This window comes from Lepus europaeus, chromosome 3 (assembly GCF_033115175.1).
Source record: "Lepus europaeus isolate LE1 chromosome 3, mLepTim1.pri, whole genome shotgun sequence".
Classification (NCBI taxonomy): Eukaryota; Metazoa; Chordata; class Mammalia; order Lagomorpha; family Leporidae; genus Lepus; species Lepus europaeus.
The window spans coordinates 13,071,197-13,097,338 of NC_084829.1; the positions used below are offsets into that span (position 1 = coordinate 13,071,197).

A 26,142-nucleotide genomic window follows, 5' to 3' on the forward strand; every position below is an offset into this window, starting at 1 on the left:
ACTAGCCATTTGAGATTGTTTTTAATCTTGGGTTCTAGTCAGCCAGGCTACGTATTAACAGTAAGAGGCCCCTGGCACAATGATGGGTGATCCTATGAGAGTCAGCGTCTCAGATTGCATAGGAGAGGAACCACACAGTCTCTGCATGTTATGTTCAATCACTGCCCTAGTTGCAGCTCTCATATCAAAATGCCCAGGAGGAGCGAGATGGTCTCTCCTCTCTGAGCTCCAAACCCTGGAGCCGGTTTTCCTTTGGAAACAGTTGTATTGGCTCAGGCCATAAGGCCATCAGCATAGACAAGGTAAGAAGGCAGGCACTTGATGCCAGCATTGCTCAGGAGATAGACCTATACCCAGAACCCGTGGAAGCAGCACCTCCCGGAGGGAACCCCGATTTGACTCCCTGAAATGCTCAAGCCACCCGCAGGCTCTGGTGGGCCAGGTTCCACATAAGCAGTGGTTTGGAACACTTGACCCAGAGAGGCAATCAAAGCAGCAAATAGTGTGCCGATAAATCTAGCAAGAAATAGCTACAGGGACGCACCCTTGAAATAAGCTGCCCTACTCAATGTCTTTTTTGGGTTTGTGATCAAAAGTCAGGGCCACCTTTTTTTTTAAGAGATTCTTATGCTGTTTATTTACATTGACCCAACAGTGCACTGAGTCCATCAATTTCAGACAAAGCATGGGACACTGATAAGCATGTAATGTGGCTTCACAGAATTCAGTGGCTCTGGAGAAACTCACTAACCAAGCAGATAGCTTCAAAGGCCAGGAATAAAGAATATAAAGACATTCCTAACTATGTCTGGCAATTTGCACTCTTCACGTTGCATTCCAGCCACGGCGTAATCAATGAAGAACCACAGAAGTTCTTTGATTATGTGTACCGCGTGTTACACTCTGCACTTCAAAATGTCCAGGTCACTAGGCCAGGTGAGGTGACACACACGTACCATCCGTGAATGTTACTATAAAATACCACCTTTCCAGTTTAAGGTTTTGCTCGGTGACTGCACTATGCATGCTTAAGGTGCTCCCAGATAACTTGTGTCTGTGGACATAAACGGGATTCTTCCATCCTGACATTTACAATATGTCATGGAATTGCTAATAACTCGCCTAAACATGGGCAAAAGATGCCAAACAGGAACGAGAATAGAATGGAGAAGGAAAACAACACACCTAGGCAGTTATTTACAAAGCCTGAGACATGGGATTTCAGCAGCCAAGTTTTTTTAGTAAATGTAACTTTGATTACCTTCCCTACAAATTAGGTACAAATGTTTGTAAGATAGGCTTTCTCTGGTCTCATAGCACAATTCAAAGGTGAAAAATTAAGTTTTTTTTTTCATAAAGAAAAACTTACACATCATGAAATGTTTTTCACACAATGCAAACTGGCCCCTGCTTTTGCATGTGAAGGCTGTTGGTTTGGTTTCATTCTATCACACCAAGATTTGCCACAACAGGTAAAGGAGGGTGGAAACAGGCTAACAAAAGTCTCCAGGACAACAGCGTGTTTCAGTTTGAGTGTAGTTGCTATATATTGTCTGACCAAATTACAAAAATATACCATCTCAGTTCACCCTTCTAGTAAGTCTGTTGATCTGGTATTCCGTGTTGCCAGCATCGCCACCCTCTACAAAATGGGTGGTCTTTTTCTTCATCCCACCTCAGCGGGAAGATAACTCAAAGAACCCCAGGAAATTGTCTGCTTCCTTGAAGTGTTTTCCAAGAGTATAGATGTCATGAATCAGATCTTCTGTGCCAATGATATTCTATTTACCAAGAGAATGGGCAATCAGGACGTTATCTGTCAAAGGCAATTCACTTCTAATTGATTTTGCCATAGCCACACTGGCATATTAGTTCATTAACTGACCTTAGATTTGGGACCTCCAGGCCATCTCTGGTTCCACAATACTCAGCCTGCTAACTGAAGCCTTGTTGAGCTTAACAAAGGTGCCGTTGAAGATCCGGTGAAGGCAGAGGAGCTATGACATTTCTCGGACTTTAGGGCTCACTTCACTGATGCCTCTGATCCCGATGCCAAATGCCCGCTGGGGTTCTGCAGGTGCACAAAGGTTGCCAGCTGTTCTTGCCATCCGAATTTCAGGTCCGTACATCTTCCTGTATTCCTTGTGATGGCGCTTAGGTTCTTCATAGGTGAGCTTCTGCCTTGCCTTGCAAAGCATCTTTTTGGCACATTTCTTCCTTAGGTACTTGATCTTCAGGACTGCAAATGCCTCCACTTTTTCTTAAGAGTTTCTGGCACAGCAGGAACCTTCTTCTTCTTTTTGTCACCCTGCATGGTTCCAGCCAGAAAAGAGAACATTTTCTTTTTCAAGAAGCTCCTCTCCAGGACTTTAAAGCAGTGAAAAATGGGCTAACGTACTGATTGGTTGTTGTGTCATGTCACCACAGCATAAGATGTAAATTAGCTTTCACAGCTTCTGACTGCACCTGTCCAAAGCCAAGGTCAGCAGGTGGTTTAGGTCTCCAGCACCGCACCCCTGTAGAGCATCTTCTGACCATTGGTTAGGTCTTTCCATTCCTGCTGGGTGAAATCCACAGCCAGGTCTTCAAATGGCACCAACATGGGAGATATATTCATTTTCTTTGGTCTCAGAAACACATGGAGCTTTGTAGCCTTACACCTCTGACAGCAGGAGTCAGTTGCTCATTTTGGAACTGGAGTTGAGGACCCCATTGGGATTCCTCAGATTTCTACCTTGACTTTCCTGGGTGGCCCCATTCAGGTCATTCATTTTCTTGACCACGGGGGAGATTTGATTTAGTTTCTACTACCATCCCGGGCTGTGTTCCTTGCTCCAAGTTGAAGGTTGGTGACACACAATCCAAGGACAGATTTGGTGACACACAATCCAAGGACAGCAGGCTACTGTAGGTCTCCAGCATACATCCCTGTACAGGGTCCTCTGAGCGTTGTCCAGGGCCTGCCACTCTTCCTGGGCGAAGTTCAAATGACACCATCACCCTTTGCCTGCTTCCAAGCTGTGCCAGTGCTCCTGAGGGCTCCTGTGTTGAGGGAGGTTCTCAGCACGGCCACTTACACGTTCCCTCAGAACAAGAGGGAAAGGACTGTTAACGTGGGATATTAGATCCAAAACAGTAGCAACAATGAAAATCAAAGCGATTCTTTGAACACAAAAACACATGCCGTTCCATCTCATGTATGAAGTCCTGGAAGAGAGTATACTGGGATCTTAGATTCTGGGATTGAAATGCACTGTGTGCAGATTCTCAGGGTAGTTGGCTCAAAAGGATTCTGGCCGGTGCTGCAGCTCACTAGGCTAATCCTCTACCTGCGGCACTGGCACCCCGGGTTCTAGTCCCAGTTGGGGCACCAGATTCTGTCCCGGTTGCCCCTCTTCCAGGCCAGCTCTCTGCTATGGCCCGGGAAGCCAGTGGAGGATGGCCCAAGTGCTCGGGCCCTGCACCCGCATGGGAGACCAGGAGAAGCACCTGGCTCCTGGCTTCGGATCAGTGCGGTGCGCCGGCCACAGCGGCCATTAAGGGGTGAATCAACGGTAAAGGAAGACTTTCTCTCTGTCTCTCTCTCTCTCACTGTCCACTCTGCCTGTCAAAAAAAAAAAAAAAAAAGGATTCTGAGTCACAAAAACGCCTGCACCGGGCAGAAAGGAGTCTCAGGGCTCTTGCAAAAGTGTCCCTTATGCTTATGCCAGTCGGAACGGCCCGGTGACTTCTGGCTGCCAACAGAGATAAATGAGAAACTGGAAATTTCTCTGATGTGGATTCTGAAAATGTAAGTTCCCTGCTCCTAAGGAATCCTTCCGAGTCTGCCTTAAAATCCTGGTGATTAAGGCACAGAGACTTTTACACACACACACAATGACTTCTTGTTGGGACAAAAAAATGTACAAGAGCCAACTGCAATTTTTGTTATTTTTTTCGTTTGTTTTTCAGATAAGACTTTCAAGTCTTTTTAAATGCTCACTCAAATGATAATAGCACTGACTAGTAATTAGGTCATGTTTACCAGGTGTCTATTGCTTTCTATGCTCTATGTGTGTTTAAACTTCTAGCAAGTGGTATGTGTAGCACCATTTAGTATAATCACATCAACTCCCTAAACTCATGCAAATGGATGAAAAAGTTCCCCACTGCAGGTGACAAAGGCTAAGGAGCCACTTCCCATTGCTGAAATTGAAAGCTTTTAATCCATCAGTGATATCCTTAGATAAATTAGTCCTCACGTAACGATGGCTCGACACATTTCACACACATTTCACGGTGGGAGCAGAGAGTAGCTTGGATTGCGGTGATTTTTAGGGGTTAGTGGGATTAACAGGAGCTTTTTCAGAGCTCTGTGCCTGATTGCTTCAATGACACTCTTGAAGGTTGAAAAATAACAGCCACTAGTCCTTTGTCGTTTTTAAGACTTATTTATTTAATTGAGAGAAAGGTGAAAAATCTGTCTGCTATTTTACTTCCCGAAAGGCTCCAACAGCCAGGTCTGGACCAGGCCAAAGGCAAGAGCCAGGAACTCCATCCTGGTTCTCCTACACGGGCGGTAGGTGGTAGGGGCCCAAGTCCTTGGGCCGTCATCCACTTCCTTCCCGGGTGCATTAGCAGGGAGCTGGATCTGAACCAGAGCAGATGTGTCTTGAGCCAGTGTCCTACGTGGGATGCCTGCATTACAAGTAATGGTCTAACCTGCTGAGCCTCAGTTCTTGCCCCCTGTTATGTTTCCCTAAAGGGTGATTTTTTTTTTCTGTAATAGTGGAAAAGTTTGTCAATATCAAAAAAAAATAAATAAATAAATAGAAGACATTAGATTCAGTCTCTGTTCCCTGACTTCCTGAGATTAGGACCAGGACCACCCACATAGCACTTCTGCAGAAAACATTCTGTAAAGCCTTGTCAGACGCTGCCTAAGACAGGCAGAGAGCAAAGAGCAGGTCTGGAGGCTGAACAGGAACAAGGGAACCACAGCTCCTGTCTCAGAGGGAAACGCCCATTGGCAGTTAGTTTCTCGCATTAGGCTTCCCGAGGAGAACACCAGTGCCTTCACTGTTCTGCTGTGGCAACTGGGGATGGGCATGAATGAGAACGTGTTTGGGTTTTCACAAGTAACTTCTGCACACGCGCGTTACCCACCAAGGCGCACTTTAGCTAACCCCTCCTAGTGTTTCCAGTCGAAATTGTCACCTGATGCTTCACTTACCCAAGTTTCTCTTTACAGTGGATGCGTAAATGGAACCCTGATTTTATGATGTTCATTCCTGTCTGCTGTCAGAATGAGCAGAATTCAAGGTTTAACCATGACAGCTACGTGTGTGGTCTATGAAGGATTGCTATATTGTTCTTTTGCCATCCTTTAGGGATTAGCCTTTCAAAACGTCTTTGGAAATGAACTCACACACACACACACACACACACACCACATGCTAACTCAGCACCTACCATCTGTGTGACTTCACCCAAGTGACTTAGCTAGGTAGGGTTCAGCTTTCTCTGTACAATTTTGGTGGCACCTTCATTTATAGATTCAAGGGTGCTTCAAAAAGGTTGTGGAAAATGGTGTTAAAAGATGGGTTTATTATCATACAAAAAAAACACTTTGAAATCCATGCATAGTGTTTTTCATATTGTACATTTTCCATGAACTTTTTAAAGACCCCTTGTATGCATGAACTCAGTTTTTTATTGGTACCAAATAAACTTGTCTTTTAGTTCTGTTTTCCATCAACTTTTTGAAGTGTCCTCCTAGATAGGTGGGTAAAATGAATAAAAAGCCTGATACAGTCCCCAGATACCACTTCAGGGGTTGTTGTTACTTATGTGTAAAATGTCCAGCATAGTGCCTGAAGCCAAAGATGCTCCAGAAATGTTCTCTCCCTCCCTGCCTTCCCGCTACATACCAAGGCTTTTTATATAGAGCACAGACCCCTAGATCTGTCCTAAAACTTTACTTACCAGTCTGTTCAAATAAAAATATGAAACTTTATTTTGCCGGCAATAATCCGAAAACCCATCCCTTTCCTGGAAGGAGCGTCTTCTGATGCAGTCCTTTGGTTTTCAGGGGACAGACACTGAGCTTCCCCGTGGTTAAGTGACCTGTCGCAAGCTGGGGACAGCAAGGATGACAGCACAGCTCTCCCCACACGCCGAGCCCGAGCCCCTTTCCACTGTACCCGCAGCTCTCGCTTCCCCCATCTCTCCTGAGAACCAGTTAAGGGTGCTCACCAGCGCGCCTCTGTGGGCTGGGATGCAGGCTTCCCAGGGCAGCATAGTTCATGCCACCATCCTTTCTGTCGTCTCCATTTCTTCTTACCTGAGACGGAACATGCGTTCTCTTTCCTTGAATCCCCAAATTGCTAAGGATTTGAAGGCTCACTGTTAGCGCTCTTCTTCTGTGTCTGGGTTTCTGGGCCATTTGGGAAATGAGATAAACAATGGATCAAGGTAGGGTTTCACTGTGCTACTGGTAGAGGCTGGCCTGCAGGTCACTGGTGGGCCTGATAATTTATTTTTTTATTTATTTATTTTCTTTCTTTCTTTCTCTTTCTCTCTCTCTCTCTCTCTCTCTCTCCCCCCCCTCCTCTCCTCTCCTTTTCTCTCCTCTCCTCTCCTTTCTTTCTTTCGTTCATTCGTTCATTTATTTGAAAGGCAAAGTGACAGAGAGAGGGAGAGGTTGAGTAAGAGAGATCCTCCAGCTGCTGATTCATTCTCCAAATGGCCACAATGGCTAGTGCTAGGCCAGGCCAAAACCAGGAACCCAGAACTCCCTCTGGGTCTCCCACATGGGTGACGGGGGTCCCATGTGGGCTATCCTCTGCTGCTTTCCCAGACACATTAGCAGGGAGCTGGATCAGAAGCAGAGCAGCCGGGACTTGTGCACAGCTATAGGATGCTGGTATCGCAGAGAGTGGCTTAACCTGCTCTGCCACACACTGGTCCCAGAATGATAATCTACTCGTGCTCCTCTCCCTGAGCCTGGACTTCAGATGCGTGTGGGAAAGCCTGAGTACTGAATCAGTATTGATCCAGGGCCAGAAGGAAAGAACAGATGGAAGCTCCACTCTTCCTCAGTGGTCTGTTCCTGTCCCAGCAGTGAGTAACCATGGAGACAAGGAAGACTCCTGGGGAGAATCCTTCCTCCCAAAACCAGGGGAGTGAGGAAAATACTATCTATTTTTTTCATTTAATTTAGTGAAGCAGCATGCAATGCTTTTGTATTTTTTTAAATATAAGGGATTTGGGGCCAGCTCTGTGGCTTAGCAGGTAAAACCGCCGCCTGTGGCTCCAGCATCCCCTATGGGTACCAGTTAGAGTCCCAGTTGCTCCACTTCTGATCCAGCTCCCTGCTAATGCACCTGGAAAGCAGTGGAAGATGGCCCACGTGCTTGGGCCCCTGAGCGCATGTGGAAGACCCAGATGAAGCTCCTGGCTCCAGGCTTCAGATCAGCCCAGCTCCAGCTGTTGCAGCTGTTTGGGGAGTGAACCAGTGGATGAAAGATCATTCTCTTCCCCTTGTCTCTCTCTCTCTCTCTCTCTCTTTCAATAACTCTGCCTGTCAAAAGAAAGAAAGAAAGAAAGAAAGAAAGAAAGAAAGAAAGAAAGAAAGAAACGAAGATCATTTTGTGTGTGTGTGTGTGTGTGTGTATTGCTGTCTTTCTCTCTCTCTTTATACCTCTGCCCTTCAAATAGATAAATAATCTTTAAAAAAAATACAAGGGGACTTCAAAAAGTTCATGGGAGATGCATGTTATGAAAAACTCATGCATAGACTTTAAACATTTTTAGCACTAAAATAAATGTATCTTTAAATTCCATTTTCCCACAAAATTTTTGAAGAGTGATATACGTGTCAGCATTTTTAGAAGAAAAAATGTAAATGATCATTAAACCCTACTTTGATCACACAAAGTGTACTTTAAAACTTTGCCAACGTGCTTGCGTGTTTCATTTTGTTGTCATCATAAGCAAGTATGGACATGATTCTCCATTTATGCTGTTGTACTTGACATTGTTTCAAACCTATTTTCATGTCTCAACCTCGCCCACACGGTCTTTTCATTTGCATTTCTCTCATTCCCACCAAGGTCATGCATTTTACAAGTAGCAACTTGGACTTGATTTTTATTTACATGAATAATTGCGCTCTATCATTAGGATAGTTTGTTCTTTTATTAACTATGTTTAGCTCATGTTTTCCCTTTATACTGCTCTGTTTTCTTCTATTTTGTGTATGGCATTTCAATTGAAAATCAGAAAGTTTTATGAGTAACTCAAAACTACCCATCTGGCTTCCTTTGTGTGCAACCAGAAAAATATATATGAATATTTATACTGTTTGTTTCTTTTTTTTTCTACTTTTATTTATTCTGGTTTTGGGGTTTTGTTTTGAATTTTTTCATCTATATGAAATATATTGCAGTAATGGCTCAATATATAAATGTAAATAAAGCAATTTTTCATATTTATATTCAGTTATCTGTTAAATAAGAATCTATTATGCTACTAGAAATACATTTTTAAACATAGGTTTTTATAGAAACCATAACTCATGTCTTAGAAAATCAGATTCAGTGGTTAGCTTCACTTTATTCCAGCATTTTTGTTTCTCAGAATCGATGGGGCTGGCGGTGTGGCACAGCAGGTGAGGCTGCCACGCGTGACACCACCATCCCATCTGGGCACCAGTTCTAGTCCTGGCTGCTCTGCTTCCAATCCGGCTCCCTGCTGTGGCCTGGGAAAGCAGTGGAAGATGCCCCAAGTCCTTGGGCCCCTGCACCCGCGTGGGAGACCTGGAAGAAGCTCCTGGCTCCTGGCTTTGGATCTGCACAGCTCTGGCAATTGCAGCCATATGGGGAGTGAACCAGTGGATGGAAAACCTCTTTCTATCTGTATCTCTCTTTGTAACTCTTTCTTTCCAATAAACAAAATAAATCTTTTTTTAAAAAAATTAAATGTTTTTAACACATTTTAAAATATTTATTTATTTATTTATTTATTTGAAAGGCAGAGTTACAGAGAGACAGAGACAGAGAGAGAGGGAGAAAGAGGTCTTCCAGCCGCTGGTTCACTCCCCAAATGGCCATGATGGCTGGAGCTGTGCCAATCTGAAACCAGGATCTAGGAGCCACGAGTTTCGTCCAGGTCTCCCATGTGGGTGCAGGGGCCCAAGCACTTGGGCCATCCTCCACTGCTTTCCCAGGCACATTATCAGGAAGCTGGATCAAAAATATGGAGCAGTCGGGACTTGAACCAGCGCCCATCTGGGATGCCGGCATTGCAGGCAGTGGCTTTACCCACTATGCCACCATTCCAGCCCCATTACAGTCTTGTAGAGCAAAATGACTTGCTTTAAAGCCTGTCCATTCACAAACCTCACTGACTTTTTGAGCAGGTTTGCAGCACACCTAGGTAGGTTCATAATTTTGTTCCCGTAAACAATACTTTTCTTAGGAAAACAAGCCTCGTGGGGGAGTTCCTGCCATCAAGTTGTTTCAGTTTAATCAATTTCCAGAGCATGACAAGGGCAGGATCAGGAGCTACAGGAGAAAGTTTGAGAAGCAGATCCTATGAGCTGAAACTCAAAGCCATTTTAACAAGTCTGTTTCCTTTAAACACCAAGGTATAGCTCAGAACTTCAGTGACAAAAGATCTGGTCTATTCAAGAATCCAGCTTGATGGCTGTATGCTTTAGACCACAAAGTTAGCACTGGGTTACACACATCCTACAACGAAGGTTCCCTTGATCTGCTGTAAGCCAGGAAGAAACTACAAAAGCATTACCAGCCCTGCTTGTGCCTGGTGTATCACGGTGTCCCTTAGAAGTAGAAGGAAACTGTCTCGTCCCCCTAAGTAGTTATTGTCATGCCATATGGATTTGATTAAATATTAGCAAAAAATATAGGAAAAATCCTTGAAAGCATCTGATCCGAGGGAAGAAGGTAAAGTACTGGACGCATGTGGAAGTATCTGCCGGGCACAGCTAGGTCGATGTCTTCCAGCGTGACTTGTCATTGTGTTCCAGGGGCAGCATTTCTTCAGTTACAGCAGTATTAGCGTCATCAGTGGCTGGGTCACCTTCATCGGTAGCCATACCAGGTTTGAGCATCCTGGAGATCCTGTTAGCAAGTGTCTGGGATTCTGAAGCCAGAGTCAAGGAATGCAGTTTCAGGGAGCAGGATAACCCAAGCCTTCACAGACTTGCCGATCTTATCAATCTCGGCCTTTTGCTTTAAGGACTCAATAGTGGGATGGTCAGGGTTTTTCCCCTGGGCTTTCTTTGCTGCGTGAAACCCACTGTTGAGTTGTCTCCTAGGGCCTGAGCTTATGTGACACTATCCATGTCAGCTATGCAGAGTCACGTGTGCTTGTGACAATACAGTGTGGAAGTGTCACCAATCTGTTGGACAAAACTTCCTTTTAAACTGTTTTTTAAAGATTTATTTATTAATTCAGGAGGCAGAGTTGCAGACTGGGAGAGGGAGAGACAGAGAGAAAGGTCTTCCATCTGCTGGTTCACTCCCCAAATGGCCATAATGGCCAGAACTGTGCCAATCCAAAGCCAGGAGGCAGGATCTCCCACGTGGATGCAGGGACCCAAGGACTTGGGCCATCTTCTACTGCTTTCCCAGGCCATTAGCAGAGAGCTGGATTGGAAGTGGAGCAGCCAGCCTTCCTTTTCAACTCTGTTCTCCAGTTTAGGATTTTACAGAGGTGTTCAAGCTTTGTCTTTTCCTGTTTCTTTTTCTCTTCCTCTGGAAGTCCCAAGCCCTCTTTAACCACTGACACTGAAGTCTTCCCCGTAGATTCCCCCAGCTGCAGGACACAGGTGCTTGTCCATAGGCCCCACCACTTTGATTATGTCTAAGCTATGCTTCTGAAGGTGTTTCACACAGGCCAAGTTCACTACCTAGTCCTGGGTCTCCAAGAGTTCCGTTGCCCACACTCCACAGTGACGTTCATCTATAACTAACAACTTCAGTTAAACTTGAGCTTCAAGAAAATGTAATGGATCAGAAGTTGGTGTTGATCACCCTAAAGCCATGGAGTATCCCTAAAACAAACCAACAACAGCAACAGAACAGCAACTAATTAAGAAAAAAAAAGTATTTGAAAATAGTTATGAAGATGATATTCAGTCAAGGTGGATGTAATTGCTAAACTAAACAAAAATAGTTTTAATTTTTTTGGCATTTAAACACTGGCATAGTATTCAAAAAGTCAAAAAATGCTAGATGTTTAAAATAATATCACAGAAGGTAGATGAACCCTAAAAACAGCACACCTGGGCAATGTGAACAAAAATCCCGGAAATACAGTCAAGGAAATCTAGCATTGTATGATAAAGTACGCATCAAAGAAAGAGCAGAAAAAATAAAAAAGGGATCATTTTCAAAAGTTGTAATAATTCAGGTAGCATGATATTATCACAAAAATAGAAATATAGGTGAATGAAATAAAATTGAGATACCAGAAAAATAGTTTAAGCCCTTAAAAAAAAATCTCTATAATTCCATTATAGAATTTTTCATGTGGTATGTATTTTTTAAATTTTTCTCTTTTTAATTAAATTTATTTTTCAGCCAAGCCTCTGAATCAAAACTTTTACATCAGTCATACTTTTAGAATATTGATAAAGCACCACAGAAGAGCCCCTTGTACCCAGTCTCCATCCATTCTGCGCACACAGCTCTGTCTTCCTTCACCCTTTCTTTTCTTCACCCACTTCTCAGGGTTTCACTTGCTGGGTCAAGCGAACTTTGCTGTCTCCTGCATTTCTGCATGACGGGCTGTCCCTCTCCTCCCCACAAGGAATGTCTGTTTTCTTCCTAGCATTTGATACTAGACTGGCTATGGAAGGAGAGGCAGGGTGGGATGAGGTTAAGTCCAGGCCCTTCGAGGCAGCCAACAGTGCAATAGTTTCTACATAGAACAGAAGGAGTTGACATCAAACCTTCCTCAGGAGGTCAAGGGTGTCTTGGGGGTCGGTGGCTGCTGGTGTGTGTGCGTGTTGTGCTTGCAGGCTCTCAGCAGGTGTTTGTCAGCACAGTCAATTCATCAACTCTAATCTTTCCACTCGCTCGCTTTGATTTGGTATTAATCTGAATCCACCAACGTCTTCATTTCTTATGCTTAATGAGAAGAGGAGAAGGAGGCTAGTACAATGTCCATGTGTGCTCTGGGATCCCACTCCCACCTTCTGGGTCCGACTCTCTAGGGGTGGAGCCCTCATTCTATATTTCAACAACCCTGCAGGGGGTTGTGAACTCCCTAACGTTTGAGAGCCGCTGCCTCTACCCATCTTGTCATTTCTGCCTTCTCCCTTCCAACTGTTGTACTTTACTCATTTTAATAGGAAGCGTTTTAAAACCGGAGGTCATGCCGGTGCACAGCTTAATAGGCTAATCCTCCGCCTTGCGGCGCCAGCACACCTGGTTCTAGTCCCGGTTGGGGTGCCGGATTCTGTCGTGGTTGCTCCTCTTCCAGGCCAGCTCTCTGCTATGGCCCGGGAGGGCAGTGGAGGATGGCCCAAGTGCTTGGACCCTGCACCCGCATGGGAGACCAGAAGAAGCACCTGGCTTCTGGCTTCGGATCAGCACAGTGCGCCGGCCATTGGAGGGTGAACCAACGGTAAAGGAAGACCTTTCTCTCTCACTGTCCACTCTGCCTGTCAAAAAATTTAATTAATTAATTAATTAATTAAAACCAGAGGTCATTATGTGCGTTTTTTTTTTTTATTTGAAAATCAGAGGATGAGGGTAGAAGAAAGAGAGGCGAGGAGGCAGAAGGGCAGAGAAAAATCTTCCATCCGCTGGCGCACTCCCCAGATGTCTGCCTTAGCCAGGGCTGGGCCAGCTGAAGGCAGGAGCCAGGAGCCCTGTCCAGGTCTCCCAGGTGAGTGACAGGAGACCAAGTACTTGACCTGCTGCCTCCCAGGGTGCTCATGAGCAGGCAGCTGGAATCGGAAGCAGAGCCCGGACTGAAACCCAGGCCCTGTGATTTGGGATGCGGCGTTCCGAGTGGTGTCCTGTGCTCCCTTTAAGCAGAGCGACCTCCTGATTGTGTTGGTTTGAACATGCTAAATAAAAGTCCTGGAAGAGGACTGAGGCCGCTCCACTGTGGGATGGCAACGCGTGAGCCTTTGCCATCCAGAAGGGTCAGCAGCGCCACTTCCACTGCCCCCGTGTCACACGCGTGCTGCACTTGTCTTCTTATGAATGAGGAGCCTTCCTGTGTTTAACCCCAGTTAGAATAACTTCTGCTTCCATGATGGGCGTTGTAGAAGGGAAAACCAGCCAGGTCCTCAACACGCCAGTACTTGATATTGTCTGCTTCGGAGGGTTTTCTTTTTTGGTTTTTGGGTTTTTAGCCTTAATTTCTGTGACTGGAGACTAGCTATTCTTTTTTGAAAGATTTATTTTATTAACTTGAGAGGCATAGTTACAGAGGGAGAGACATGGAGAGGGGTCTTCCATCCACTGGTTTCACTCTCCAAATGGCCTCAACAGCTGAAACTGAGCCAATGCAGAGCCAGGAGCCAGGAGCTTCCTCCAGGTCTTCCAGGCGGGTACAAAAGCTCAAGCACTTGGATCAACTTCTACTTCTTTCCCAGGCCATCAGCAGGGATCTGGATTGGAAGTGGAGCAGCTGGGACTCAAACCGGCACCCATATGGGATGCCAGCACAAAAAGCAGATGTCTAAGCTACTATGCCACAGCACCAGCTCCTTTTTTTTTTCCTTTAAATATTTATTTTATTCATTTGAAAGGCAGAGGGGCTGACATTATGATATAAGTGAGTTAAGGCAACACCTATAGTGCCAGCATCCCATATGGGATCCTGGCTGGTCCACTTAGGATGCAGCTCTCTGCTAATGCACCTGGGAGAGGGGCAGAGGGTGTTCCAGGTGCTTGGGCCCCTGCACCCACCTGAGAGACCTGGATGGAGTTCTAAGTTCCTGATTTCAGCCTGGCCCAGCCCTGGCCATTGCAACCATTTGGGGAGTGAACCAGTGGGAGGAAGATTCTCTCTGTGTGTGCCTGTGTGTGTCCCTCTCTGTGTAACTGTTGACTTTCAAATAAATAAATATTTTTTAAAAAGAAAGACAGAGCCACAGAGAGCAAGAGAGAGACCTCCCATCCCCTGGTTCACTCCTGAAATGGCCACAACATCCAAGGTTGGGCCAGTCAGATGCCAGAAGCCAGGAGCTTCATCTGCTGCTTAAAGACTTGGTTTGTAGGTCGCGCTGTTGAACATACGTTTTGTTGTGGGTGGGAATCCAGATCCGTAGAGGCATCTTATGCTTCCATGCATCACAGAGGTATAAAACCAACAAACCAGCACTCTGGGAGGAGCCTAGCAAAAGGGAAAGAGTTATTTAGCCAAGATTAACCTCAGCGTCACCTCACAGCCATCTTTCTTCCTATTTTCATCAGGTAATTGCTTTGCTGGGTTTTGTATTTCTGAGTCGCCATCACTTAGCCTTTCATGTAGGTGTTTATTCATCTCACTGGAAGAGCTTTAAGTCCTCTTTAAAAATTAATTTGACTTTAATGTCGAGTTATCTAAGACTCCCTGGGCTGGGGTGAAATCACAGGAGAAGGATTTGGATTTGACAAACGGCCATCCTACGGGCGGCTTTGATCCTCCACTGCGGTGTTAATCGGCCTCGCCTGGCATTGTTGAGTTTCAAACAAAATCAAAGTGTGTGCACCCACAGGGCGTTGTGGGTGGCCGGCCCTAGGAGGATGGGGCACTAACCCAGCATCTGTGGACTGCAGTGGTGGAAATGGGAGCCCTGCCACATGTTTGTCCACCTAGAGAAACAGGACAAGGGTGGCTGCAAACAGGGCAGGCTGGATTTGACTGCAGGACCTTGGAATTCCCAATCATGGTTGCCCAACGTCTGACACTTGCTGAGTCTTTCTAAGTTTTTAAAAGTGACAAGGAAAAATTCATTTTCATTCACTTTTACCTTTTTTTTAGAAAAATACATAGAATATGTGATAGAGAATGGTTAGGAAGGTGGCAAGAACACAGGCCAGTGGCTACAAATCCTATGAAGTGTCGCCCTGATGATTAGGCGACATCTCTCTAAAGATAAAAATAAATGTCTTCAGTGCAGAAGAACAGATGTCGGCTTTAAATCCTGACCTTGGTCAGCGTTGTTCAAATGTACCTTGACTCCATTAGCAGGCTGTGCGTGCCACCCTCTCCCAGAAGGCAGATGTGATACTGTCTAACTCTCCTCTCTTCTCTCTCTCTCACAGATGGGGAGCTCTCCATATCAAATGAAGACGACTCCCTGGAAAACGGACAGTCTCTGAGCTCCAGCCAGCTGTCTCTGCCCGCCCTGTCCGAGATGGAGCCAGTCCCCATGCCCAGGGATCCCTGCTCATACGAGGTGCTCCAAGCTTCAGACATCATGGATGGGCCAGGTATGCCCTTGGCAGAGTTGAAGGCAGGCCCCTAGAATGTGGCCCTGGGGACCTTTGCCCTGGCTGGACTTGGGATTCTATTTTGATCACCCTGATCCCAACAGTGTGGAAATTTGGATGAAGCTGATGTCGTCATACTTTTTCATGTGTACTGAGTATTTTTTTAAAAAAAAATAGAGGACATTTTCATGTCTTCTAGGTTTTAAAATACTTTTCATAATCTTAATCTCTATAAAGAAGATTCGGCTTGTTTTTATAATAGTGATGATCCAAAATGCCATTATTTTGTTTTCTAACACTCCTCTCTGTTGAGATAAAACTAAAGAATCCTACATTTCTATGTGGTACCTATATGATTCCTTAGGTGTGCATTTTAACCCTAGTCTCTGTGTTCTTGTTAGTGGTTATATCCATTTCCTAGATCCAGTTAAATGATTTCCCTGGCACTTGTATCAATGTATGGGTTAAATTAGATCCTACCAATAGGTAATAGCATTCGACCATCACTTCCCTCTTTAGTTCACTGGTGTCTTGAGTGGTTAGTATTCATCTCAAAGGGTTTGCAGAGTGGACCTAATTAGCCCAAAGGTGGGTTCCTCCCAACAGCTGCAGAGGAGCTGTAGCTCTTGTCCGAAACGAGTCAGGAAGGGACACCTTGAATGAATATCTGGTGTATGAGTAGAAAGGCTGTGTCCTTTCTCTCCACCACCTGCAAAGCCCATGCACACTGGTGCTCGCATGGGAGGAAGAGACAGATGGTGTTTGCGGAGTGAATCCTATGTGTCACTTGGGAACCTGGTGAGTCACTGCTCCATAAGTATGTCCTACATGGGTAGTAAGTGGCCCTTGAGATGGGAGAGAAGCTGGAGCTCGTGAAGACTCTTTGCCAGGCTTTGATGCTGCCCAGAACACTGGTACCCAGATCAGGGAGGAGGTAAGAGGGCCATAGGCGCTGGTAGCAGGCGGGAGGATGCAAAAGCAAGTAACATCCCTGCTCTAAGAGAGGTTTCAGGGAAAGTGGTGATTCTGTCTTGAAAATCCAGCCTTCCTGGTGACATTGGAATCAAGTGGATCTGACTGTTTTAGTGCAATCCATCACCCAGGAGAGGTCATGGTTTCAGCCTCTCATCACCTAAGCTAAAAAGAGGTGGGCCAGCACCTTGGATAGCTCACAGCTAGAGCTGATTGGGGTTCCCCTGGTGGGGAAGGAAGAGCTGGGGTCCAATGTGCAGCAAGGAGATGTGCGGAGGGTGAGAGTTGAAATGTAAAAACCATTCTGCTGGCCAGCAGTGGAGAGCAAAGGGGGCAGTTAAAGAGTACTGACTTCAAGCATCGTTTGCTGTGTCCAAGTGCCTAAGAGCTGGTGGCGGCATGATGGTGTTGCCAAAGCCCTGGAGCCCCGGCTTGACGGCAGCTGCTCAGCACTGACTGCTCCAAAGCCTGGGGAACAGCCACCCAAGGCCTGTGGGTGCAGCCTGTTAAGTGTCAGCTCTGGGCTGGCCATAGTGCCTGGTGTCCCAGACCTGAGAGCAGGGACAGAATGAGACTCTGTGGGGAAAACTGACACTTTCCACTTGTTGGATACCAGACTCTCCTCCTGCCTAGCCAAGGGCACACAGCCCAAGCACAGGTTCTGGTTGCATTTGGAGAGCACTCCCCAGTCTTGATTTGTGCTACTCTTACAGCTGTGGTCCCAAGAGTCACCTTTGAGGTCCAGGAATTTGTGTGATACAAGGCGAGTTTTAAATCATGACTTTGTGATGTTGAGAAAATGTCCTCTTCCTCATCCCACCTTGCCTCTCTTTGCTCCTCTCTCTCTCTCTCCCCCTCCTTCTCTCTCTCCCTCCATCTCTCTCCCTCCCTTCCTCCCTCCATGTCTCTCCTCCCTCCCTCTCCTTCCCTCCTCCCTCCCTCCCTCCACCTCCCTCCCTTCCTCTCTCTCTCTCTCTCTCCCCCCCCCTTCTGACTGCTTGATCAGATTTCTGATGTTCTCCTTTAAACTCTCTGTGCATGCATGACCACGCGAGGCTGTCAGCTCTGCTGTGTCGCCAGCCATGTCCCCTGTGTGCTGTCCCTGGCTGGCTCCCGCTGCGTTTGTGTAATGTCAATGTGTCTCATGTGGTTGTCCCCTCAGTGTCTGAAGAGAGTCCCTCTGCCAGTGACTCTGGAGTCCTCCTGTCCCAAGATCCTTCAGCCAAACCAGTCCTGCTACTGCCCCCCAAAAAACCTGCTGCTTTCTCTGGAGACCATGAGGAGACCCCAGTGAAGCAGCTGCCCCTTCTCAAGCAACCCCCGGCCCTGCCTCCCAAACCCACTGCCAGGATGGCCAGCCACTTAACAGGTGAGTCCAGCCGGCTTCTGGGGCGTGCGGCCCCTCCTTCCCTTCAAGGGATGATCTCGCTCTTCCTCTCTTGATCTTTGTATCTGAGGCCGGAGTCTGCCCCTTGGGTCTGTGGGATGCTGGGCGTTTCTGTGTGTGTCTTGGTACATGCAGCCATCCCAGAGATGTGCTTTTTGTGTCACGAAGCGTTTGATATACATACATCTGCTAGCCACGTGCCAAGAGCCTCCAGTCTGTGTATCTGTAAATGTGTTTATTATATTGAAGTAACTAATTCACGATGATGTGGCCATCTCGCTGACTTTGGTGCAATATCAAAAGCTTTGCAAAGACTTTTTTAAAAATTGTGCCTTCTTCCTGCAGAATGAATTTGCCATGGATTTAAATTTTTACATTATTGATCTCAAGTGCAGGGGTGGTTCTATTAAAATGCATTTATTTCAGTATTGTTTGCTCTCAAAAAATTGAAGAAAAAAGGGAAGATAGTAGTAATCTGCAGAATGTGTGGAAATAACTTTTAGAATATGTTAGCGATGGCATCCTATGTGTTCGTGCTGGAGGTCTTCCTAAATGAACATACCCACGGTTATGAAGTGGGCATTCAATGGATCTGTGTGTCACTGCACGCTGGCCCGGGCATCAGATCCTTCTCTGTGATTTCAGGTAGAAGGTTAATAGGAGATGCAAAGATTGGAGAGGGAACTTTCATAAGGATCCCAGCTGATGGACAATGTACTTGGTATTTTTATACAGAATATCTAATAGCTCTCATAGCATTTTGTATAATATAATAGTGGTGGAATTAGGAACCCATATTCACCTGTTTTGTAATGGAAAAGCTGAGGTTCAGGGACAGGAAGTGACTTTTCAGGACTGGGAAGAAGTAATTCTGTAGTAGAGGCACATTAAACCCTGAGGTCCCAGCTCCGAGTACGACGGGTGCTGTTTCCATGGCAGCAGGGTGTTTTTTCCCATGGTGCTGAGTTGTAGTAGATTCCAGCTTAGGCTCTGGCTGCTATCAAACTACTAAGATGTCAGCGTACTTCAGAAAGTTCTTGGAAAATTCAAATGAAAAGATAAATTTATTTGGGTGCAAAAACTTTTGAAATCCATGCATACAAGGAAGGCATCTTCAAAAAGGTCTTGCAAGTACATATTATAGAAAAATTATGCATGGATTCTTTTGGTACCCAAACAAGCTTATCTCTTAATTTTGTGTTTCCACAGATTTTTTGAGGTATTCTCATATATGCCCATCTGAATAAGATGGTTTGAAAGAGCAAATTTTGTTTCAAACTCTATCCCAATCTCCCGCAGAGAAATGGCAGGGGCCCAAGCACTTGGGCCATTTTTCACTGCTTTCCCAGGCATATCAGCAGGGAGCTGGATCAGAAGAAGAGCAACCAGGATTCAAACCAGCGTTCATATGGGATGCTGGCATCAAAGGAGGCAACTTAACCTACTGCACCACAACACCTGCCCCAAAAGAACAAATTCAGTCTAAATTCTAAAGGAACCACTTCAGTAACATTTTAATTCAGTGCCTAGAAATTTAAATCACAGAAAACAACAGAAAAACACCTCCTATGCCCCTTCTAAGAGATGTCCACTGTTCACCTAAGAAAAATCAAATATTGCCCGACCTGTTGTTTCATCGCCTGCTTTATGCACTTAGCAATGTGTTGTAAACTGGCTCTCATGTTTGTAAACATCCTGTAATGTTATTTTTTAGCTGCTTGCATAGATCAGGATTTACTTGGTTGACCCCTTTGGGTTTTTCCTTCTTCTTTGTTGTGAAACACAGCAGACATCCGCGGCAACCTGCATGTATCTTTAGAAGCATCTATGGGTTTTTCCTCATTTATTTCTAGAATTAGAATTGCTGTGTCAACGGCTCTGTATCTTAGAAGGCTTTGCTGTCAAATCTCCCATAGGAAAGATGAAATACTGTGCAAAATATATCCCTGTGTGTAGTAAATAGTAATCAACATACCTATTGTCGACAGAATTCTGTGGGAAGTATCAGAATGGGTTCAAATATATGACAGCTTAATGACTGTATATACAGTTAAATGTATGTATTGCATTTTGCAAGGGTATTCAAGAAGTTCATGTAGAATTTATTTTATAAAAAAACTATGCATGAGTTTGAAAAGTTTTTTGCACCTTTTAATTCCCATGTTCCACAAACTTTTTAAATTCATTCATAAGGACAGTGCTAAAATAACTCCTGTTAGAATAATGCATACTGTAATAAAACCTAATGAAGTGGTTATTAAAGAAGGCTGAGGGCTCGGCGCTGTGGCATAGCAGGTAAAGGCTGCCGCCTGCAGTGCTGGCATCCCATATGGGTACCGATTCAAGTCCTGGCTGCTCCACTTCCAATCCAGCTCTCTGCTATGGCCTGGAAAAGCAAAAGAAGATAGCCCAAGTCCTTGGACCCCTGCACCGGCATGGGAAACCTGGAAGAAGCTCCTGGCTCCCAGCTTTGGATCGGCCCAGCTCTAGCCATTGCAGCCATCTGGGGAGTGAACCAGCAGATGGAAGACCTCTCTTTCTGTGTATCTCTCTTTCTCTCTGTCTTTCTCTACCTCTGCCTCTCTGTAACTCTGCCTTTCAAATAAATAAATAGCTCTTTAAAAAAATAAAGATAATGCTGATAGAAAAAATAACATAGTTTTTAAAAAAACATAAAAGAAGAAGATGAAGGCTGAAACTTGAGCTGCCTTTTTAAAAATCTTTCTTTCTTTATTGATTTAGAGGCAGAGAGATGAAGAAGGCTCTCAAGTGCCAGCTCACTCCCCAGATGCCCACAATGGCCGGCACAAGGCTGGGCCAAAGCTAGGAGCTGGGAACTCCCACCAGGTCTCCCGTGTGCGTGGCAGGAATCCAGGCACTTGAGCCATCACTGCTGTCTCCCAGGGTGTGCAGTCAGGAGCCAGAGCCTGGTGTGGAACCCAGCTACTCTGAGGTGGGCCATGGATGTGCAAAGTTCAAGGCTAACCTCTTACCATTTGAGCTGACTTTGAAGCATGAAGGAAGGGCATTCACGGAAAGAAGACCCTGGTCAGAGGTGGCAGTGTTCGGGGCCGTGGAAGAGGTGGCCAAGCAGAGGTGGAGGCTTCATTTTTCGGGTGCACGGAGAGGCAGCATTCCCTAGGTGAACCCAGAGCTTTCCATTGTATTCCCTAGGGAAATGTTGAGCGGGGGAGTGGAATGTTGACAACTGGCCTTGAACACATTTTCCTCCGTCACTGTGTGAGTAGAAGGAGAAGGATTGAAGACCTATAAGAGAACCCAAGGTTTCCTTTTCTTAAAGATTTATTTATTTATTTCTAAAAGCTGAGTGACAGAAAGAGGTCTGCTGGTTCACTCCCAGATAGTTGGCAACAGTCACGTCTCAGTCGGACTGAAGCCAAGAGCTAGGAACTCCATTCAGATCTCCCACATGGATGGTGGGGCCCTAGGCGCTTGAGCCATTCTCTGCTGTTTTCCCAGACATATTAGCCGGGAGCTGGATCAGAATAGAGCAACCAGGACTCCAGCCCTCTGGGGTGGATGCTGGCATCACAATGACAGCTTAGATCACTGTGTCACAATGCTGGCAGGATTTCTTTTATTTTTTAAGATTTATTTATTTATTTGAAAGTCAGAGTTACACAGAGAGAGGAGAGGCAGAGAGAGAGAGAGAGAGAGAGAGAGAGAGAGAGAGAGGTCTTCCACCTGCTGGTTCACTCCCCAATTGGCTGCAACAGCTGGAGCTGTGTTGATCTGAAGCCAGGAGCCAGGAGCTTCTTCCAGGTCTCCCATGTGGGTGCAGGACCCCAAGGACTTGGGCCATCTTCTACTGCTTTCCCAGGCCATAGCAGAGAGCTGAATCTGAAGTGGAACAGCTGGGTCTCAAATCGGTATCTATATGGGATGCCAGTGCTTCAGGCCAGAGCATTAACCCGCTGTGCCACAGCGCTAGGCCCACCAGGATTTCTTAAGTATCACCATCCTCTAATTCATCTAGTTATCTCATTAATGAAGCATATTTGAGCTTCAGCCATAAACCCTAGAGCCTGATGGCCTGGTATCCCCAGGACTCTATATATGAAATACTGAAGGTGCCTAAATTACCCACTACTCTGGCTGCCCTGGGCCTTTCTCAAGGGAGACGACTATGTTAACCTGTAAACTGCCCCTCCATATAGCTTGGCTCAGAGGCAAAAAGTCACAAAAGGTATACCTTTACCATATGTTATCTGGTAGTCTTAAATATGGTAAGACAAGATAAGTAGCGATGCCTATGGACATTGAGGATTATGCTATCCTTTGGAGCTTAAATTCAGTTTAAGCTGCTTAATTTTCATAAGTGAGCCATCAATTATAATGCATCTTCATCACCATGAGGCAGCAGCATTAACCCTGGTCTGCTGCTAATTGCTCTAGAGACATCTGGGCCGTGTCAGAAGGCATTAATAAACCATGGGTTGCAGAACTATAATTGGAGACTTTGGAGTTGGAATATGTTCTCAGTGTCTTCTGTAGCTCTCTCGACATGTTTGGAAGGAAATAGAACAATGGAAAGACACTAAGCATGATTAATAGGGAGTGACAGGAGGAAATGGTCTGGCAAAGGGCTGCAGAAATACAAGCCTGAGCCAGCACTACTTCTACGTGTACGGTCAGGGAAAGACACACAGAAAAGTCTCTACTCTGGCATTCACTTCCATGTTATCAGGAAAATCCTAATTAACATGGAGATTATTTTGTCTTATGAATTTTCTCTGGTCTTCAGCCAGAGAGGCTCTCCCTGTCCCCTCATGACGTCATCCTCTTCCCCAACATCGTCGTCCCCACACCGTGGCATCTCGCACAGGGTCAGGAGTTGTCCAGCACTGGGTTCCTGCCTTTCCGGAAGTGTGATGTCCAACAGAGCAGGCTGTGTTATCAATGTGATCTGAGGTGAACAGTTCTCAAAAGGCATCCATTTGGGAATGATGGATTACCCGAAAAGCCTGTCTCCTAACTTTCTAAGTCTTCATCAGTTAGCCCTTCAGGTATCCTGGTTCTGGAAAACAAATGTGTCACGTGGTGTGAATAGCCCATGTCTTCTGCATAGGGAGCCTTTCACAGGTACCATGTCTACCAGCTGAGTGGAGGACAGTCAGCTTAAATGGCAGGTGCACTTCACGGTCTGCCGTTCACACTTGGCTGATCACAATGGTAGCCAACGTTTCCTGAGGCATTGACCAAGTACCACGTATTCCCGTGAGGTAGATACCATTTCTTTCTTACCTCCTTTATTCAGGGGATGAACATGACTCTGAAGAAGTTAAATTGCTTGGCCATGGTTACTTAGCTAGTAAGTGACAGAGGTGACTATGAACCCATTTTGATGCCAGAATCCTCATTTACAGCCAATAATTCAGACTATCTCCATCTACCAAGATACCTATTCCAAAAAAATCTTTTTAATTCATCAACTTGATTATTTTTATAACTGATATTAGTCTGCTTGAGCATCAAAAATAAAATAACACAGACCAGGTGCTTGTATAATAGAAATACATCTGCTCACAGTTCTGGAGGCTGGAAAGCCCAAGGCCAAGGTCTTGCAGTGTTGAATTTGTGGGAGGGCTCTCTTCCTGGTGGACAGACAGCAGCCTTCTCACTGTGTGCTCACAGGTGGGGAGAGACACAGCTCTGGTGTCTCTTCTTCTAAAGACTGATTCTATCAGATTAGGGTCCCATCTTTGTGACCCCGTTTATCGTCAATTACTTCCTCCCCCCAAATCCACTGGGAGGTGGGTCTTCGACATATTCATTTCTAGGGGGACACAACTCAGTCCATAGCATAACTCAAGGACAGATGTTATCAAAATCTTCCCAAAACAAGTCACCTTCTCAAGCCACTTTAGAAAGAGGAGGACCTGACTTCATTCAGGTTGGATTTCTTTTTTTTTTTTTTTTTGACAGGCAGAGTGGACAGTGAGAGAGAGAGAAGCAGAGAGAAAGGTCTTCCTTTTTCCGTTGGTTCACCGCCTAATGGCCACTGCAGCCAGCACACTGCGCTGATCCAAAGGCAGGAGCCAGGTGCTTTCTCCTGGTCTCCCATGCAGGTACAGGGCCCAAGCACTTGGGCCATCCTCCACTGCCTTCCCGGGCCACAGCAGAGAGCTGGCCTGGAAGAGGAGCAACCGGGACAGAATCCGTTGCCCCAACCAGGACTAGAATCCGGTGTGCCAGCGCCGCAGGCAGAGGATTAGCCTATTAAGCCACGCGTCGGCCTCAGGTTGGATTTCAACAAATAGACGGGAGGGAGACAGTATGCAAGGACCAAGAGCAGAGGAAGCATCTGACTACAGTCAGAGACTGACGGCTCAGCAAAGAGAAGAAACTCTTGCTGATCCTTAAACACAAGTTGTTCTGAAGACAGGACCTACCCAGGTCTCGACTGCATGGCAGGAGCCCCTGAAACACCAGGAAGCTTATGTCAGTCAGCCCTCTGTGCCCAAGATCCTCATCTGCAGCTTCAACCACCTGCAGATCAAGGCTTCCAAAAAACTATTTGGAAAAAAAAAAAGAGGAAATAACACTGTAACAATAAAAGTCCCAATTGAAAAAGCAATTTATTATAAACGCTATTTGCATAGCCCTTATATCATAGTAAGTATCAAAAGTAATCTAGAGGTGATTTAAAGTGTACCAGAGGATATGCATATGTTATGTACAAATACTGCAGCATTTTATATAAGGGACCTGGGCATCTGTGGATTTTCATATTCAAAGGGGGTCTTGGAAGCCATCCCCCACGACTGTAGTCCCAGAACTTGGCTGAGTGCCAGGTCCAACGTTACCAACGTATTTACAACGTGGTTTGATCTGACCAATAACATCCATGCCCAGTGTGGTGTTTGCAGCCCTAGCGTTTATGTGTCTGCCAAGAATCTTCTCTCCAGTGCTCATCAAACCAAGGCCAGTACTGCGTTTTATGGCCGTCTCTAGTTCTGTGCAGCCCGTCACACTCTGATATGTGGTTTTGTTATGTGGCTCCGCTGCCGCCTGATTCTCTTTCCCTACCCCACCCCCTACCCTCCTCCTTGCCCTCCTCGCCTACCTACAGAACCTCCTGACCCCTCTGCTCTGTCCCTGTAGTGTACTTTGACAGCGCAAGGAAACCAAAGATGAGAATGCTATGACCTTGGGTTTTTCCCTGTGTCTTTAACCAGAGAACTGAGCTGTGAAGGCTCCTGGAGCAGTCAGGTGCGCTCCCCTGGTGATTGACACACTGTCATTTTGGGGGATGGGCAGTCAGCTGCCGGCTGCAGTGGAGACACCGGAGAGGCTCGGGAGCACCAAGGCTTATTACCGTCACAGGATCCACCACACAGGACACGTGGGGACAGCTCAGAGTGGTCAGGAGGCAGAAACCAGGGGCAAGGGGAGAGCAGGGGCCAAAGCCTTTTGGGGGGTTTCTACAGAAAGACAAAGCAGAGTACGGCAGCTAGGTCAGGAGCAGCAGCTTGGGGTCCCTTCAGCAGGCTCTAACTACAGGGGTGGCCTCAGGCTGCCGGCGCCTGGCCCTGGGTGATCCAGGAAGAGGAATGTCACCTCCCAGAGGGTGGAAGCCAGGGGGAGGAGGTGTGCCCTGGATTGACTGGTTTGCACATCGGAGTTCTCCCTGCTGAGCCTGTGCTGCCAGCTCTGAGAGTTGGCTAGCTCTGGCTGACCTTTTGCCAGCCAGAAAGACTCGCAACATACAGAAAATAAAAAATACAAACAACACAGACGGAATGGAGGCGTTGCCTGAATTTACTTTTTCTGCTCATTTCTCCGAGTTTTTATAGTCCTGGTTTTCTTTTCTTAAAATGCAGAAATTCTTTCCATAGAATATATAAGGCCTATCTGTTGGTTAAAACATTTTTCAAATTGATTGGTTTGAGAGGCAGAGAGTTGGGAGAAAGAGAGAGAGAGAGAGAGAGAGAGCGCACGCGCTCATCTATGGTTTATTCCCCAAATGCCAGCCAAGGGCTAGGGCTGGGCTTTGCTGCAGCCAGGAGCCAGAAACTCAGTCCTAAGTCTCCCACATGGTGGTGGGAACCCAGTCACTCGAGCAGCCACCATCGCCTCCCAGCGTTCCCATTAGCAGGAAGCTGGAGTCGGAGCCAGGGTCAGCAGTCAACCCCAGGCAGCCCAGTGTGGGACACAGGAGTCCTAACTGGCCACTTACCCACTAGGCCAAACACCTACCGGCAAAACATTTTTTCTGGAGTTCTCTCTGTTCTGGCTTCTATAATCAAGGCAAAGATAGGAACAAACTGCCTATCTGTTGCAGCAATGTCATATTGGAGGTTTCTTCACCTGGAACTT

General features: G+C 46.0%; 1 protein-coding gene and 1 pseudogene across 6 annotated transcripts in view; one reads left to right on the plus strand and one right to left on the minus strand.

The window, feature by feature from the left end:
- The window catches only part of PHACTR1 (phosphatase and actin regulator 1), a 586,996-nt gene that overhangs the window by 471,937 nt on the left and 88,917 nt on the right, over positions 1 to 26,142 (plus strand). For all 6 annotated transcript variants that reach the window (XM_062184620.1, XM_062184626.1, XM_062184633.1 and 3 more), the window contains 2 exons: positions 15,276 to 15,443; positions 17,578 to 17,784. In XM_062184620.1, the coding sequence (XP_062040604.1) occupies positions 15,276 to 15,443; positions 17,578 to 17,784 (375 nt within the window). The remainder of the gene's footprint in view (positions 1 to 15,275; positions 15,444 to 17,577; positions 17,785 to 26,142) is intronic.
- Positions 1,581 to 2,314, minus strand: LOC133756740 (large ribosomal subunit protein uL30-like; annotated as a pseudogene).